This window comes from Diadema setosum, chromosome 13, assembly GCF_964275005.1.
Source record: "Diadema setosum chromosome 13, eeDiaSeto1, whole genome shotgun sequence".
Taxonomy (NCBI): domain Eukaryota; kingdom Metazoa; phylum Echinodermata; class Echinoidea; order Diadematoida; family Diadematidae; genus Diadema; species Diadema setosum.
This window is the reverse complement of record NC_092697.1, coordinates 39,286,874-39,306,752: the sequence shown is the minus strand read 5'-3', so window position 1 is coordinate 39,306,752 and position 19,879 is coordinate 39,286,874. Positions and strand designations below refer to the sequence as shown.

The 19,879-nt window shown below is 36.9% G+C and overlaps 1 protein-coding gene across 1 annotated transcript in view; it reads left to right on the top strand.

Annotated features, from left to right (window-relative positions):
* Positions 1-19,879, top strand: part of LOC140236851 (atrial natriuretic peptide receptor 1-like) — a 111,341-nt gene that overhangs the window by 55,465 nt on the left and 35,997 nt on the right. The window contains exon 3 of the mRNA XM_072316786.1: positions 17,966-18,170. Coding sequence (XP_072172887.1) covers positions 17,966-18,170 — 205 coding nt within the window. The remainder of the gene's footprint in view (positions 1-17,965; positions 18,171-19,879) is intronic.

The following is a 19,879-nucleotide window of genomic DNA, read 5'->3' as shown; positions in this document are numbered from 1 at the left end:
TTTTGATAATCAACAGGATAATGATACTATTGATGTACATGATGCAAAAACAAAATAATAATGAAGACGATCGATATTTTTGGTAACGAAAGGATCGCATTGTAGATTGGAAATAGTAATGTGATGACAACAAGAAAGGAAAGCATTGACATCATTGCCTTTAATTAGAAAGAGGTGAAATACACGCATAAGAGTAGTCAATCAACAGCAAATTTTTAACATCAGAAGTATCTTTTATAATTAAGTTTTATGTTTCCACTTTGGTGAAATGTCCTCATGTTAAACAGGAAAAAATCAAAACGACATTACGTGGTTTGTTGTATTTATCACATAGTAAGAGAAAAAAAAAGTTAACTGTATCGTATTCTACTGTAATTATGGCCTTCCATCACAAAACCAGCAAAGCGTCGAGAGGCAAGGATTTTTACTTCAGACCAGATTCTGAAAGAACAGACTTCAAGTTTTAACATCATGTATAACTCAATTCAAATGGACTATAATAACCTACCTAAATATCGGAAGGAATGCACATAATCTGGAAAATAATTACTTAGAAAAGAGGCTCTGAAATATATGGTTTATTCAAGCTTATAATCTTATACCGAGCCGTGCTCAGTGCTATGAATGGGGAAAAACAGGATGCAAAAGTTCATAGCAACAACAATGAAGGAATTATCACATTACGCAGCTGAAATTGATCATGCTCTATTAACACATTCAGCCCATGATTATATTATACCGTCTTTCAAAGCAGTAGCATCATCCTTTCGAAAGATATTAGAGCTGAAAGTGAAGAGAATTTAAAAGGGGACTCTAAGACATTTTTACACACACATACACACACACACCCACACACACACACACACACACACACAAATGTTCAACAAAAACTGTTTTTCCGTTCAAGTTATGATCCCAAACTTTTGAATACTGTAGAAGCAGAATTTCTCTTTCTGAAAGTGTGAAAAGTTAACGCAAAACCAGTGTATGGGAATTTTTGTGGTTTTTTTTTTTGTGATGCATGGTCAAATATTGTATTTATTCAGACAGGTTAATGCAACATGTCTAGGGGAGCAAAATCAAAAAAAAATGCATATATACATATATATATATATATATGAACCCCTAAAATACATTATACAAAAATGTATACAAGTTAGAAATAAATAGTAATGTTAGATACATAAATCTAAAATACAGTTGTACATTCACAGCGCAATAAAAATGAAATTTAGCTCTGGAGTTTGGAACAGCATTGCACAAAGGGTGAATAAACAACATGATAATAACGATATTAGAAAGGAGGAATAGTCAGCTAAGCTAAACAATAAAAGATATTGCAGAATGTACCACCATGAAATTAATGTAGAAACAAGGCCTATTATCCCTTGAAATACGCGGTTTTTGATTATTTCTTGTTTTCAATTGTTCCCTTGAAGGGGATGGCTAGTAACTGATCAGTGGGAATGCTGAGGGATGATTGTTCCAATTCTTGTGGGATTCATTTAAGAGTACCTTATAATTTAATTTATATCTGTTGTTGTGTGAAAAGTATTTGCTTCAGAACGGTCTCATATTCAAGTAGTGTGCAGTTCAATGCCCCGTCACTGTACAAGTATGCTAGCCTGGATCCATTAAACTGCACATTACTTGAATATGAGACCATTTTGAAGCAAATAATTTTCACACAACAATAGATATATAATGTACACTTAAATTAATCCCGCAAGGATTGGAACAATCATCCCCCAGCATTCCCACTGATTCCCATTGATCAGATGCTAGTCATCCCCTTTAAGAAAGAAGTATGTACACACACACACACACACACACACACACACACACACACCATATATATATATATATATATATATATATATATATATACGAGAGTAAAGAGGCGGTAGACGTTGCTTAATCCTCACAAGTGATTTTACTCAAGCCTTCGGGCTTCCTGCCCTTTTGAATCTTGCCTGCTGTGACATACGCGAGGAGTTTCACATTTGTGTTTGTGCGCACACCTCTTGACCATCCATTGTGTGTATGCAGAATCTTAGTCATACGTACATTGTACTTGTAAATGCTTTTGTATGATTGTATATCTGCAAGTTGTATTATGCTAGATTGAGGCATATATACACTCCCACCTATGTAATTATTCCCTGCCGTCTCTGCCTCTTTCACTGTAGTTATCAGTTCCGCTATTGTTTTGATCATCATTATTATTTTCTATTTGTATATGATATCCATGTTTTGTATCTTGTCCCCAGTCATGACAAAGGGCAGGAAGCCCGAAAGCTTGAGTAAAATCACTTGTGAGGATTAAGCAACGTCTACCGCCTCTTTACTCTCGTTTACATACACACTCCAAAAAGATGCGACGACCCAGGGGTTCATCATTATGTATATATATATATATATATATATATATATATATATATATATATATATAATATCCGTACAGAGTGGAGCTCTTCATCCCACAAACACACTACTTACCTCCAAGATTCACACCAGATTGTCACCCATCACACTAGCCACACTCACTGCCACCAGACACACCTAACAATGGCCCAGTCATGAGGTGGTCCATTGTGCATGTGTCACGTTTTCGTCTAGCGTTGTATTGTGGTACCGAGAGGTCCTTGTAGTGTTGAGACACTGTGTAGGAGAGTTATGACCGGTCTAGTCTCGGGGGAGGGTCGCGTGCCGAAACGTTTGTATACACAGATGTTGGAGCATGCTGCACTGGCCGACCAGCGACAGAGGTGCTGCTGACAATACCTAGTGCCATGACTTTAACCTATCCCGTCCTGGAGGGAGTCACCACAGAACAGAGTCCCAGTGGTACTGAATGTTTTCTTAATGAAATATATCTCTCAGTTAACAGAGTCCTAATCCTAATCTAATGAGAGCATTATGTTAACAGTTATGTTTTTCTTTTTACATCTAACAAAGTAATGAGAATTATGTGGATATTATACCATGTTGATTTTAGTCTAAGTTTGAGAGGATCCACTGATAAAAATAAAAGAAAGAAGAGCAGCTTTGTTCGACACCAATGGGCACAAAAGAAAATCATCCCTTGCGAGAGTTTCTTGTGTCATCCTGCTCTTTGTGTCAGTGAACAATGCATTAGTGTGCATTTCTTGATGCTGTTGTGAGATAAAACACAATAGATTTTACCCATTTAAAAAAAAATAACCCATAAACAGGAACATAGGTAGAACTGATTAGAATGCAGTAGTTCAGGGCAGCTTTATGTGTGTTCAAACTGACAGCATTGTATGATACTGCTATAACAAGCTTACTACATTATACCACACTGATTTATATACGACACCAAAATGTTACACCTGTAATGATCGATTCTCAGAGAAAGTTTTCACTGGTAATCACACTGTTTGTCCTGTTGTGATTCTTCTGATATATTTGTTTATTGTAAATTGCTATTGTCGATGAAATTAAGTAATTTTAGGATATCTGTAGGTTTTTATATTTTGTCTCTCTTCCTTGGGTCGTTTTTTTTTTTCTCCACAAATTCAATAAACCGCATAAAACCAGAAACAAAAGAGTGAAAGACGATGGTCACACTCTGAATTTAGCTTGAACTGTAATCTAAAGAGCACTCAGTAGGCGATGTGATTTCGTTTGAACTTTCACTTTGTGTCAATTATTCCAATGACTGCGTGTCATCATGACGTCACAATAGGGTATTATGAGTTGCTTATGTTTTACGAGGAACTCGTAAAGTTGATTCTGTTGCTCTTCCATCATACCAAAAATGGCAGCGCTCAGCAGGCAGTCAGCAGTCATAATGTTCACATCTACGCTAGATCACGACCTAGTAAGCTATGACAAAATGGAAAGTGACGTGTCTGAGGTGTTGCGCCTCAAAACGCCACGTCAAATCAACTCACGTTGCTACCCTCAAAGTCTGTCTATTCCATCACAATATTTTCCTGTTAATCCGTAAAGTCATGCGAGGTCAGACAGTAATCCTGAGGCCTTCTGTACATTGAACCCCTGTTGTGACTCTAAGAAGTTTGTCATTTATTGCCACACTACAGTCATGTTCTATACAAAAAAGGATTCACTATTTGTTAAGGCTGTTCTATGAATACATATCTAATTGACGCGAAGTATACAGAAATGTGGAAGAGAATGATGAACTACTAAAGTTCGTCAAAGCGGGAATTTGCGTTTCTGTCACTGTAGATTTTCTATTAAGCATAATAATGCGACAAAATATCATACGTAGTAAAAAGCATGAAACCGGAAAAAAAAAATGTGTGGGTGTCAGATAATACAACACAGACACACACGAACACACGCACTTCTAAATAAAACCAATTAGCACGTATGGTTTTAAAAGGTATTGAGATGGCAGGTGGCCATTTGTGCCTGAAAAGTAGCGATTAGAACGATTCTCCGAGGCTAACATCACGTGTTGATCGAACACTGTGGAGAATCTCTTCCTTCCCAGGAATATATAGGAAGGATTGAAATAGGACCTCTGGGCCCATCCTGACATGGATTAAGGTATTGTTACCGCGATGCAATGTGAGATTTAATCATCGAGGCCTCAAGAAGCAATATAAATGTTAATGTTTGCGTCGCTTCAAGCACTATCTTCTTTATTTGCATGTCCAAAGAAAGATAGCGAGGGACAAATCCATGAGCGTCCTCATAAATATAGGCTGACTCGCTTGCTCAAGGTGGAAAGAAAAAAAATCTGGCGCGAAAGAAAGGACTGATGCATGTTTTGCACATAAAAAAAGGGAAGAAATAAAACAACGTGAAAATCTTTGGAAGATCGTATACGAAATGGGTCTAATCCAAGATTGTAATTGCATTCGTGTGGTTTGACATAAAGCTTTCGCTCTCCCTAAAGTTTGCTCAGATTAATGAATGGAACGTGCGTAGTACCCATAGACCTTATGCAACTACCAGTAAGAACCATGATTATGTCCTTATTATTTCTTATTTCTTAATCAGATCAAGCAATGTCGGGTGAGATTGTCAGCTTTAGAATGTTATTCTAATCAATAATGAATATTACATGATCTCAACAAATGCAAGAAACCTAAACGTGTAGGATACATTCAAACGCATTTTCGCGGCGTGGAATAAAGAAGAATAGATCCGCGGCTCCCTCCGTGAATGGATTATCAGAATCACCCAGGTAATCTGAGATTACCTGGGACTTATAGCATACTCAACAATACTCTGCCTATGATAATGACAACTGTTGTGGGGTTTATAAAAATTTCACATTATAGCACGGTAAGATAATGGAGGAAAAAAATAAATGGGTCACACACACAAAAAAAAGTCTTAGAACCTTTGACTAGGACTTTAGATTTGAGGTGGAAAATAATTATTAATTCTGTCAGAAATTAATTATACATCCAAATTATGCTTATATTATAAACAATAAATTACATTATAAATAAGTATTTAGCAATTTAACAATTAAATTATAAATAAGTATTTGACAATGTTTGCACAAGAATAGAATTGAAACCTACATACCACTGCCAGATATGTGACATTGTTTGTAGATACACGCAATCTCCGTACCGCACTAACAAGAATTGATATTTGTACGTGGATGCGTTCTACTTACCAGTACCAAGTTTTGACAATGTTTGAATATGAATGCAATCTAAAATGCATCTCCCGCATATCCAAATTACTTATGGTTTCAATCTGACTCCTACCCATTCTTATCATGTCATATTGAATGGAAAATTAAATTACATCCTGTCCAACCTTAGTGCATGCGTGTTCATTTCATTGAATGCTCTGGTAGGTTGTGTGAAGAGAATAACAGGTTCGTCTATTGTGTTTTTTGGTTTTTTGTTATTTTTTGAAAGTAACATCATGTTGTTAGTGTTCCGACGTATATATATTATATATATTGAATTTCGAGGATGTTCATTTCCGTTTAGTTAGACTGTTGGCAGTTTTGTTATGAATGATTAAGTTTCACACAGAAAGAGATGGCGGGTTTATGATATCTGCTCTTTTTTTTTCTTTTTTTTTTTTGTCTTGTCCTGTCACAAAGCTTCAGTAGGTTGGCGACTGATATAACATGGAAATCTTCGACTCTGAGCACAGAGACGAGCCAACAGCCATCGACTAACTTTGCAGATCTAATCTTTTGCTGGCCCTAGGCGATTCCCTCGCCAAGCATTCACAGTCCTACTGACAAGCAAACAAAAAGTCTATCCAATCAGATCGAGTCTTACAGGGCTCCATGCGCTCTCCGAAGTCAATTTCACAAATACCAGATTGATCCAGCCGGTATAGTCGATTGGAATCTCGTCTGTTTGGATTCAATTTGAAATGCATTAGCTTTGGTTATTTGCATTGTAGTGAGATGCCTTCCAAGATGTTTTCGCTTTGACAATCATATAAAATGAGCGTACCTATTAGGGGTAATAGATTCATTTAAGAAAGAATGAAAATAAATCTGCCCTACAAGAAATGGGTAGACTCAGGGATTGCACTCTGACAGAAGTATTACAGAATGAATTTCCAGCTTCATTAATCATGACTGAAGATTCTACTATAGAGTAAGGTTTATCCTGAATTTGTCCTATTGATCGAAGGATACAAATCGGTATAAATCGAGCAAAATCTTCAAAGAAGATAGACCCTATTTAGCCTGCTGACACTTCGAATGTTATCACAAAACAAAGCTCCTCTGAGATCACTTCAAAGAATTTTGGCAAAATGCGACTGTTAGGCGATCCTTTCCTTGCCTTTTTAATCCAGCAGCGTCTTTTGGATAATATTTCAGATATCACCTTAATTTCGATTAATTAAGACACGTTGTTGAATCTAATATAAGTAAACGTGCAGACTCTATCATGAATATTATGAGTAAAATGTTGTCAAGGAATGACGCTTGCCTGCTTTGCTCCTGAGACCTTCTGTCCCGCCTAACGTTAAGACCATTAAACATTATATGGCATGCAAATCAAGACTTCTACCAGTATAGGGTAAGATTAGAAAATAAGATTACATATGTCGTGTTTCACTAACTGAAATAGCAACTTGGATTTTTTTTTCTCTCTCTCCGCACTAGCAATATTTACTACCTGTACCTGGAATAGCCTTTGTAGAATAATAGTAAGTCGTCTAAATAAACAAAGCAAAGTGAGTTCGAAAATGAACAAGAAAAAAGTTGTTGATGTTTGTTTTTTTTTTTGTTTTTTTTTTTGTTTTTTTGTTATACACGAAGCCAGCAGTGTTCACTTTAGAAAACAGCAATCTTAACGATTGCTTCAATTCTTAGCTTCACGTATCTCATCTCTATTTTGCCAGGCACTCTTTCCTTCCACGATTGAAAACTGCTCTTATCTTTCAATGTAAAAGGAAGAGAAAATGGAAACCACTATGCTTCTTCTGTTTAAAGGCTGAACGATTTTTGTACGCATTTGACCTTTGATGCTTTCAAAACATCTTATTTCAATGGTGTAAAGTAGCAGAGATGTTGAAACTCAAAATTAATATCATCGAACAGTGAATCACCTTTAAATGCCGACATTGATTTTAGCACTTCTGTTGATTAATTTACCTGCATCATTGCTATAGCAACCGTAAATATTTGGGTGGAGCTGTGAATCTTTGATACCGCTATGAAGGCTGGCAGACATCCATGTGTCTGTCCACATTTAATGTAAGTTGCTGTAGTTATAAATTTCCCTAGCACGGAACTGCTACAAGAGTCCGATGGCCCACCTGTTTTTCCGGCCTCCTGCTTTCATATCAGCGTGTTGCGATCGATACGGCTCTCCAAGATTACTTGCAGAAGTCACATCGATCGATCGATGGTAATTAGACGTCTATGCAAGGTCCGCAAGGTTTCACACTGACCGAGTCGAGTTAATCAGAGAGCCTCTTTCCTCCTTGAACCTACACGTGTTAACAATCAATGAAAGAGCGTTATTGTGACAATCTTTTCTTGAGAGGCGAAAAGTATGGAAAGAGAAGTTTGTTGAGAAACATGTCAGTGAGCTTCTGTATAAAGAAGGAGTTAGAAATCCTGGAGAATTGATGTCAGAGGTTACAGGGAATGGAAAATCACTCTTATAGAAGCCTTTAACAATGCTGATTGTGAGTAGATTCATAATAATTGAAAAATGGCGCTTCATTATTATTGATAGTGATGATGAGTGGTAAGATTCAGATACGTTGTAGTTTTTTTTTTTTTTTCATTCATGAGATCAAAATTATGCAATCAATGATTCTACATCGTTGTGTTCTACGCGTAACAAAGGGTAAGGGTTAGAATATAGAGAATTTCTTTTCTTCACGGACACACACACACACACGCAAACACAAGCACGCACACACACACTCACACACACACACACACACGCAAACACACGCAAATACATGCACACACGCACACACTCACACACACACACACACACACACACACGCATAACAGGGCAGATATATTTTAAGATGACTATGCTGGAAATGACCAATGCCCTACGTCTCTCAGGAGTAACATTTCAGACGAACAATTGCGTCATGGCATTATGACATTTGCATTTTTTCACTCTTTAACTTTATCTCCATTTTTCTTTTGTTTTTACGGTTGTCGGTTGATCTCTTACCCTGGTTTCTTCTTCTTCTTTTTTTTATCGTAATAAGTGCTCAAAACTCAGTTAATGACAGTTTCTATGTTTTATGGCTGTAACTAAGAGAATATTAATTTGTGTAACATTTTCCTTTCAAACAAAAGATGGCTTACATTTGAACTTCCAGACCTAATTTTTGAGACTATTCGTCAGTGCCTAATTATTACAGCTAACTGGTAATGCAGACGTCAAGATATTAACATAAGTTATCATGAGAGCAACAGATATTATGACGTGGATTGGCATTTTGTTTTTTGATCGTTTTCTTTAACTATGAAATACGAAATCTGAGGAGCTCAATGCTCCATTCATTGGAGACGTCTCCCTGTCTCGCCTTAACCCCTCCCAAGGGTGTCAGCCCATTTCCTTTCCGCACGTCACCCTCTCGTCTCTAGTTCGCACCACCATCAAGGCTTGCTGTACTTACAGGGACCGACGGGAGGTTGGCCTGGGCCGAATGAGATTGCCTTGCTGCTGCTGAAAGGCGCCGTCTTCTTTGCTCACATGAAATATGACGTAACGACAGGAAAGAGCGTGAAGAAACAAACGTGTTCCATATACATTCACTGCCTTGGAATCTTCTGGAATTGGATTTCATGACATTTAGCCAGTGTGTCTATCTGAGTGAAGGAGAGATTTGTTGTTGTTGTTGTTGTTGTTGTTGTTTCGTCATCGTCGTCGTCGTCGTCGTAGTAGTAGTAGTAGTAGTAGTCGTTGCTGCTTAAATTAAGAATGAACAAACCCATCCCAAAATGATTATCTGAATGAAAATATGAAGTTGAAACTACTGGTCATATGTATAGAAAATTACTTAGTTTGCAGAAATGAGCAGAATTCTACTTCCTCGGAAGAAATAGATGGTGATATGTCAACTTAAAGGTTGTTGTTTGAAGAACTCTCAAAGGGAACTGACAACCAGCTGGTGTGGGAAATTCTTCATTTTTTCCTCTTTCTTCTGTGTCATATCATTTCAAAATGGTTGAGAATGACATTTGGCATAATGTGAATAACCTGGGTTTTCTGGCATGCGATTGTGTATTTGATTCCATTCCATCCCAAGTGTAAGGAGAAGAAGCTAATGAACCACTGCATTAATGTATCATAACGTGACATGGGATGGCTGTCTCCAATCTTCAATTTGGCATGCAAAATCATGCCTTCGAAATTAGTAAGCGAATAGATTATACAGCTACCCCTGGGAAGAACTTAGGCATAGAATTGCACGAAGATAACACGATATTATAGTTCAAGGTTTATTCCGTTTTGAAGAAGTGGCACGTACTACTTGACATCTTGGTCTCCCTTATGTCGTTAAAAGAACCTCAGGATGAAGCTTTGTTTCTGTGGTTTGGTCTTTACTTCCCAATTGTCACTTCTTACTTTAACAATTCCTCTGGCCTGGTCTACAATAATCTTCTTCGAAAGAGAGCTGATAGCATCAATATATACCAAGACACAAAGTATAATTATGTTAAACTTTCTTTAGAAGTAAATGCGGAGTAAAATGAGCGGGGAAGAAAACCCCAAAGTTACAGAATCAAGTCAATTCTTTGGAATAGTAAGGTTAGAAAAAAAAAAAGCAAGATAATCTTCTCTCACTCAATGATCCTCGATCTTGGCTGTATTTTCTTATAATTCAGACCTTTTTTTTAATTACCCGCCGCTTTTGTACGATTTGCAATATAGTGAACAAACTGTCGTGACCAAGGCTCATCTATTTCCAAGAAATAATGGTCGAAAGAAAATAGGACACTTCAAGAGCACGTTATATTGCTCTGGAGTTATCATGTGGTTAATAACTCCAAGCATTCCCAATCACTGCTTGTGCACGTCACGAGCTAGTCACCCACGAGTCCAAAAGTTATCGAGCCAAACACCCCATGAGTCATACAGCACACGAGTTATATTATAGTCCACTAGCTAGGCACTACATGACCGAGGCCCAAGTCGAGCTCTATCATCAGGTAAATAGGCCCACGAGCTATTACGTGCACGAGCTAGACACTAGAATGTATTTGCCTACGTGTCTAGTTGATGGACTTGTTTCATTTAGCTCGTGGGCTTGTTTAACCCATTACAGGCCACATTAATTTCTTGCCCGTAGGATTGTGTGTGAAATCTGATGTACACATCTAACTCACAAGCACAGAGGGGGTTAACTCGGTGTCTAGTTCGTGGGTGTTTGACTTATGAACCTTTCTTCAATGTGTAACTCGTGGGCGTCTAGTTCGTTGGATAACCCAATTATTTCGAGTTTTGCAGTGCGAGGTTGACAGATGGCAGAGTGTATGTAGTCATCTTGGAGATTAACAGGCGCATGTCATTTTGACGCTTCTAAGCACATCATTTGAATAAGTATGGAGTGAATCCTTCCGTGAAATTTCCTAACATATTTTTATCAAGAATTTTAGGCAATCTAACATGTGCTTGTGACTGTTATAAACCAGAGCCGTGGTAAGAGGAATGGAAGAGTCCGGAGAATGATGAATGATATTCGGTAAAAACTCATCCAAGTAAAAGATGTCTGTGACTGTTTGTGCTATCTCTCTAAAAGGGTCACGCCACGCCAGAGAGGCAACCTGATTCTGCCCCTGGTATTCAATTAAGATGTCGGACTAACAGAAAAGGGTGTCAAATAGGGCACGTTAGACGCCTGTTTTCTTTATCAATTAGTTACCGTTTACAAATTTAGGCCGTAGAGTAGCTGCGATCTGGTCTCGGCTCTGCCCCCATGGTGTTTATTCTGGCTAATGGTAAACACACGTAGGCTCGTCAGTTATCCCACGTTTTCTATGTCCTCTTTACTTGTGAGGTTCAAAAGAATGTTTGCCCTCGTGATTGAATGGTGTGTATCGATCAATGTGGCATGATACACATAGACTTTTTTTCAGTCGTTTCGTGGAGGAAAGAGAGCAAATTCATACTTTTTTTGTATGTGTGTATGTGTTTCAATCTTAAGTTTAGTATTGCTCGTTCGATTCCTAGCGCTGCAATTAATCAGAATTAGTCTGGCTGGCACTCACAATCAATCAGCGACGGAGATATCTGGATGATAAATTATTCAGTGCAATCTTCCTCTTTCTCAAGAATATTCGAATTACGGGCAGTCCAACAGTTTGGGAGCGATTTGAAACGATCGCATTTCGTCTTTGCATTTCATTGGTAAAATACTAAAACACGGGCTACCATACCCCATGGCTGATGGATGTGAAACAGAGTGTAATTTGTACACTTGTTTGGATATGTGCGTATTTGTTTCTTAAGTATGTCTTTATGTCTTTTGGTATCTGCAAAGTTTCAAATAAGGGATGCTAAAGTTCGTTTGCTTGTTGTTGTTTATACTCCTTCTGATATCTAAGTGTTGACTTAAACTGTTGTGACAATAGACCATCAAATCGCTCCGGGATCCCATAATGCATGCAAGATTAGATGTCGTTGTTTTGATCTTGTTTACTTATATGATGTGCCATGGGGTTGACATGGAACAGATGTTGTGCAAATTAGTATGAATAGAGTGCGTCATTAATGGAATATTGCCATAGAACTTTGTAAAGAGCACTTCGGCTTCTTTGATGTTACTCTACACAACGTAATGGGACAGTGTGCACTCTGCAGTGTCATCTGGGAGATCTCATGCCTCCGAGTCCGAGAACTTGAAGGACTTTGAATGCTCTCTCTTTCCCGTCACTCTTCCTGTTGCCATCTTCATTAGTTCTTGTGTTACAATTTAAGATTATAATTATGTAAATCTATTCCAAAATCGAGGAGATATGTTAAAATTTCAAAGGAGATGAAAAACACACTCCATTGCAAGTGTCTGAAAGTCCCTGATTAGTCGATATAAGTATTCAAAAGATAATTGAGTCTTATATTCGACAAATAATCATGAGTTCAAGTTTCAAGTTTGAAAAGTTATATGATTAAATAGTAAGATCCGAGTAATGTGGGATTATTTGATTTCATTCTGTCGTATATGAGTTGTATTTATAGATTATTTTCTAATATAAATTAGACTTATATTCGGGGTTTTTCTTTATTAATCTCTCTCTCTCTCTCTCTCTCTCTCTCTCTTCATCTCAATTTCATGCCTCAACCAACATAGAGTTTGTCTGATTCGTTGAATAGAAAAGCGTTTGTCTTAGTTTACCTTTCTTTCTTTTTTTTTTCTTTTTCTAACCGGTGCAAAGGAAAGAATAGTTAGGAATAATTGCATCTGCACACTTTAAGGTTAAGTCTAAATGTAAGGGAAAAAATGAAAGAGAAATTAATTATCGTAGGAAATGCGAAGTGCAACGTATACTGTACAAGAAATGTATGCACGTACAAAAGGAAACAACATTTTCGCACTGAGTTGACTAAAATATTCTGCTCTAAATCTGATGTCTCACTTTCTATCAACAGTGGATTGGTATGGCCTTATTCTGCCAACATTGCACTTTAAGTCTACTCTTTTCGTCCAGCAAGCACAACGGAAATCTAAGATAAAAAACTGTACGACCAACGCAGTCCTCGCCAAGATTCTAACGCTTGAAAAAAAAGTGCATAACTTCTTATCATGATATGCTCTCACACTCTCCAGTGTCGAATTCCCGATCGCCTCCAGGACTTGGTTCAACGTTCTTTCTAGTGATTTGCTTTGGGACCTATGATGATTATTTCACTATGTAGATAACTAAGAGAGAGAGAGAGAGAGAGATAGAGAGAGATAATATATGTAAGATGGGGGGGGGGAGAGTAAGCAGAAGAAAAAGGGAGACCGTAATACAGAGACAGAGACTGGGCGGCAAAAAGAGAAAATATATAGAAAGACAGAGAGAAAAAGGGAGAATAGAAGCATAGATCTCATCGCAGTCAACCATTCATATTTGCTCATAACACAATCAATGACGGGGATGTATTTTGTATCCTTGTGAACCAGTGAAAATGAAATCGTGGAGCAGATCCCCCCCCCCCCCTTACTCCTTACCTGATGTCACATCAGCTGACAAGAACGCGTACGAGTCTTCGTAAATACCGACGCTTATTAACTAGATTAAAAGTCAAATGGTGAAATTTAAGCCATCAGTCTTGCTCGAAGGTAGGTGTAGTGTTTCCAGAGATGCTTTACTGTCTATAAAATGACGGTAAAGGGAACAGCTTGGCTTCCGTTTTCACATTGTACTGAAGTGGGATGTTAGAGCAACTTTTGAGATGTTAGATGTGATGATTTCGTGAATCATTCTTATAATGGATGACTCAAAGAAAACTTAGAATCAAATCTTAGGGAAGAGAAGTTTCAGTAAAAGAAAAATATCACATTTAAGAAGTTATAATAAGCATATAATGAAATTCATGACAATTCGCATGATTGTTGAGATAAATCACCAGAACTTGATCTCATTGGGCACATACGTGGCCGAAAGGTAGATTAACATCCATACTCATTTTGAACACCCTCCCCCCCAAAAAAAAAAAAAAAATAAATAAATAAACAAACAAACAAACATAATAATGAAAAATCAGGGTTTTTCTGAGGAAATCTAATTTTGCGTGTGCATTTTTTATCTTGTGAAATTTGAAAACTGCGAAAATAAGCTGAAAGGAACAATGGGACCAATGAAAACTTTTTTTTTTTTTTAGCACGACTTCCCGACGTCTAACGTAATGAGCCGACTTTCGCTTTAAATCATTTTTTTTTTGTCCGTCAGATTCAAAAGAGATGTTTCTCTTGTTTTCTGTAGTATTATCATAAACTTACGCACTACGACTCAGTTTCATCTCTTATATTGTGATCACACTAAAAATGATCTTCGTTTGAAATGAGTTAAATGATTTTGTTTCACGCTGCTTTTTGATATGGAAGTATTATAGATATATATATATATATATATATATATATATATATATATATATATATATATATATATATGTGTGTATATATATATATATATATATATATATATATATATATATATAGTGTGAGAGAGATTGTTTGTTTCCCAAACGTACGCGGTGGCTCATTGTGGGTAGCATACAGTAAAAGAAATTACTGTACTTGAGGATATACATAAACCAAATACGGAATAAGATTATAATATACTTAATATACATTATTTTTTCTGTTCTTGAGGCACTCAAAAAAAAACACTTCAAAACGTCCTTGAAAGTCTTATATTGCATTTACAAGATTAGATAAGGAATTAAAATAGAAACAGATTCTGCACAATGTTTTGCTATGCGTGTGTTTGTTACTTCTTACCTATCCATTACCTCCACCTAACCCCTCACAACACCTTCCATATCGGTCCCTTCCTGCTTTATTCTTGTTTTCAAGTTGAAGAATCACTTCTTCTAACTACGTAAGGGATTGCAGTCATACATTCTGATTAAGAACTGAAAAGAGTATCTTATATAGGTATGGGTTAAGTAGAAATTAGTTTTATGGCAATATCAGTGATGCTCTCTTATTTCGGTATGCCAGGTGTTTCAATCGCTCTGTATTGCAGGGTGACACATCTCATTTCGTCATGTCATGATTACAGGTTGAAATTAACGTAATTACTGCTCGTACTGAAGTGCGACACTTAAAGAGGGCCCCTTTGAACAATGACGCAAGCCGGACTTGCAGGTGGATGTATTGTCACAGCGCCAGAAAACTTGTCGAGATGTCAGTCACATTGCCTTGTCACAGCATGTAGCTCTCGACAATTGGACCTTATTTTTTTTTCTGGAATGCTCTTTAACTGCCATGGCTCAAAACGCCATTTGATTGGCGAACGGATGCGTCTATTGAGCGCACTCAATGGACCACCTGCACGCGCGACACAAAACACGGAGGCCGGATGGAGATATGCTATGGATGACGGGGCGAGCGAGGCTAATCTGCCTAGCAACGCCAGTCCGTACCATCAAAATCCGAAACACACAAACGAGTGCCGTGCAGGCATTGCACGCTCGGCATAACGATATTACTTAAGGCAATAATAAATTCATTTCATTGAAATTGAACTTGAAATGCAATCCTGACCCTGGTTGGGCATTCATAGTCGTGAAAGGATGTCAACTTGGTATGTATTTTCTGATTTGTATGGTGCTTTTATCAATAGCCTTCTAGAAATTGCGCATGCCAAGAAGGTGAACAAAAGTAACAATGTAATCATGTCATTGGCACGGAGATTTTGAATAACACGCTAAAGTCACTCTGTACAAGGTATGTACCATCGGCATCTACTTCCTAATGGTTTTGTTCAGTATCAGAAGATATCCTTTTGCCTTGATGAAGGTAATTCTATTAATAGATAATTAATAGTAGACTGTAGCAAAGCCCATCATTACATTTAAGAATGAAAATAAAGCATAGCAACGAATGAAAAAGAGACCAAGAGAGGGGTGCAAAGAATTGAAGCAGCAAAGACAAAGTTCCTTCAAAACGTTTTTTTTTTCTTCTTCTTTTTTGACATTGGAATTATCCACCTGTTCACCTTCTCTCCTACCCTATAGACTCTCGATAAGTGAGTGAAATTAACTTTCATAAATTTTTTTTTTATTGTCAAGTGTCTCATCTGCCTTCATAAAATAGCAAAGGTTATGGCCGTATGTGGCTCCTGTTAAAAAAGAAAGAAAGATAGTCTCCCTGTGTAGATGGGACCCATTTACGCTTTCTTTATGTGCAGTAAAAATCAACGTTGCTATGTATTGAAAGCGTTCCTTCTCGAAATTTCAGGTCAATATATTTTTTCTAAAATCACAAGAAGTTCATATATGTTTATGCCATCCGCATAAACATACAAATAATGATTGTATTTTAATAAAAGCGTATCAGGTTATAATGAATTATTTGAAGCGATTATCATGATAACGATATGATTTTCTCCTTTAGTCAATGACATTACAGTCCAAGCAACTGATTTCCAAAATCGCGCTAAAAAGTGCTCAAATTAAAATTGTGGTGTTTTTTTTTTTTTTCGTCCTTTAAATCTGGAGCGAAAATTGCAATGATATTGTACCGGCTCTGACATAAACTATGTAAAGTAATAATAATAATAATAATAATAATAATAATAATGATAATAATAATAACAATAATGATAGTGTACACTTTTATAGTGCAACAGTCCATCAAAAGATGCTCATGGCGCTAAGTAGATTTGCTTTCAAAGTCATATTGAGGCAGCATGACAAATTTTATTTAAAACAAGACAGATTTAAGCTTTCTGGGAGCTCATTTTGGGGAAAAAATGAGCTTAACTATTAAACTATACTATATGCTAATTATTATGTTTACATGTTCAAAAACACGATCATGCATACTGACGTTGTTAAAATTATTGACGTTACGTTTGTCTCGTGAACCTTTGTTTGGAATGATCTTCAGCGATATGTTCTCTATGATTTCCGTGAAGAGAATCATTCCCAATACCAAAACCCAAGATCGCAGCCTACAAAAAAAAAATGTGATTATACAGAAGCATAAGGAGTTATCTCTCTCTCTCTCTCTCTCTTTTTTTTTTCTCTCTCTCTCTTTCTCTCTCTCTCTCTCTCTCCTTCTCCTTTTCTCTCTCCTTTTCTCTCGTTCATTTAAGCAAACTAGAGCATGGACACCCATTGACATTCCACTGAATATTTGGATGACAGTGAACAGTGATTGTACCAGAATGTGTTCGCAGCGCATCGGGATTACAATTGGCTCCCGAAATCGTGTTTCCCGATCTTTTAACAATGATAAAAGGCTCCTTATAAAGAGATGTCTTTGCGGCACCTCTGGTCCAGCTGGGATAAGTTCCCTCTTCATTTTGCTCTTGTCCATGATTGTAAAATTTCATATTTTAACAGATAGAATCTGATTCAATTTCAATTCCGCATTAATTCTGTGTATTTAGTTACTTCATAGGAATACAGTCAATTGTAGAAAATATTGGAACAATGGAATTGGTAACAATGCAAAGTATTGAGGAGATTGAAAACGAAGATGAAATTATTTGTTTTTGAATAAAATGATACAGGACCTTACACCAATAAGAAACGCAATTACTAGTAGTTGACTTACCTACCATCAGGTCTTGGAGCAGTGTAGAAATACTCTTCGAACAATGACGTTATTTCAAATTCAAATTCAAATTCAAATTCAACCTTTATTTTCACTCTTTTTCCAACAGAATGTTCAAAAAAAGAAAAACAATATGATACATTTGGCATGGCGAGTCGTTGTGTTTTCTCATCTGTGTATGTTCTCATCTGTGTATGTCCTTCGAAGGTAGTGTTTCCATCTAATGTCTTCATCTTAACGGTTTCTCTTCTTCATAACATCTTTATTTTTCTTACTACAGTTGGATGGTGTATGCGGACCTTGGGTACCGCCTAATGGTGACATCTTCACACACACCGAGTCAGAAGTAGACAGTTTAAATCACTCGGAATGGGAAACGGCCGTGGCCCTTGTCCCTCCGGGATTGACCTCTATCATCGCTCATATTCGTCTCGGTAACTTCCAGGCTGCCTTACATCACACGCTCACCGTCCTTCCAAGAGCCGGTAAGTACACTCAACTCGTACTTCTGTCGTTTTTACAACGTTTTCTTATCTCAAAAGATTGAAAGAAAAAACGCCCTGTAAATAAACTTTATATACAGATATTATTATATATCTAGATATGAGAAACGGTTCGTTATAACAAAAGTTCGTTATTCCAAAAATAAAAATTGTAATTGTTAATTTGTTAATACAAAAAAAAAATGGGGAAGAAACAGATTCGTTATTCCGAAACACTAAAATTTTCATAACATAATATTTTACCTAGATGTACGTGAATTCAAAAATGAATAAGAGACCTCGTTGATCACCCAGGTCACATCCATGTACTTCATTGTCCTTCATTTATATTATCACGACCACTACGAGCTACCAATATTGCAAGCATAGTCTTTTGAGTGGGTTCCTTCATATAAAGTGTGTGTGTGTGTGTGTGGGTGGGTGTGTGTGTGTGTGCGTATGTGAGATTTTTTCTATTGATCATAGACATGAAAATACTGTTATTCGTGTCTCTTGTGCAGTAATCCAATGCATGTTCAATTTCAATGATTATTTCGTGCGTGCTCTTAAAAAACAAACAAACGATGAAATTAAAGCTGGTATTAAATTGAACTGAATTGAATGGTTCTGTCGTCATCTAGCAGTGTGCGTTTCTGAATGCCTGGTATGTTACAATAAAGTTTAAACCCACTTCATTTAAGTGTTGTAGTTGATAAATGAAGTCCAATGAAGCAGAGCGGACAGTGAAATTGTCAGCAAAATCAGACACGAAGTAGAAGATGGTGATGCCAGGCAATCATGATACTGCATCGTCATGATCATGGTTAATTCATAGATCTACAATGTGATCATGACAAAACACCCCTGTCGAGACAGCATACATGTATACATCCTACTCACCATCATCTACAGATTTAGTAACGGAGTAAGTCTAGATTACCGACAAAGCCCTTGTTATATATATATATATATATATATATATATATATACATACATCACAAATTCTGAATAATCGGTGAGGTGTTTGTCTTTCAATTTGGTCAGTACGCCATTTATTTTTACTGAATTGGGCTAAAGCAAAGCAACATATGAAATGGGAACCTAATGGTTCAACTCGAGATTATGTCGGTGAGAGAGCTAACATAGTCCAACCAGAGCGTCCTCCTTATAATTGCAATGGACATTGTTATACAGATAATGACATAACGCTTGACATCCATGCGGAATAATATTTTCCCGAAGCGCTCTGCAAGACAATATTTGTCGTAAAAATTTAGTTTACCTGAATACACGTTCAGCTCCCTCATCAGGAATTTCTGGAATCATACCATCTGGGGTGAGTCACTCTAGGCAATAATCATGTGATTTCGATCCTCACTGCACTAGTCACGTGACTGGATGTGGACCATTCAATGACCAGTTTCTGTGTAGACCATATTATTATTCAATATCATGAATAGAAAATAAATACACATAAATGAAAACGAGCCCTTTGAGCTGAGCTGCTACCCTAATGTAATCATATATGTTTCGTAAACAAACTATGAAGATATTGGCATGCAAAACATTTTTAAGCCAAGTGACTGAGATGAATGTTTTACTAAGTTTGATTTGCTTCAAATTCTCACCACTATCTTACTATTTTCTTAATATACAATTTTTATACACAATGTCATCGTGTCGTGAAGTTTCCTTTTAAACAGTGAATAAGT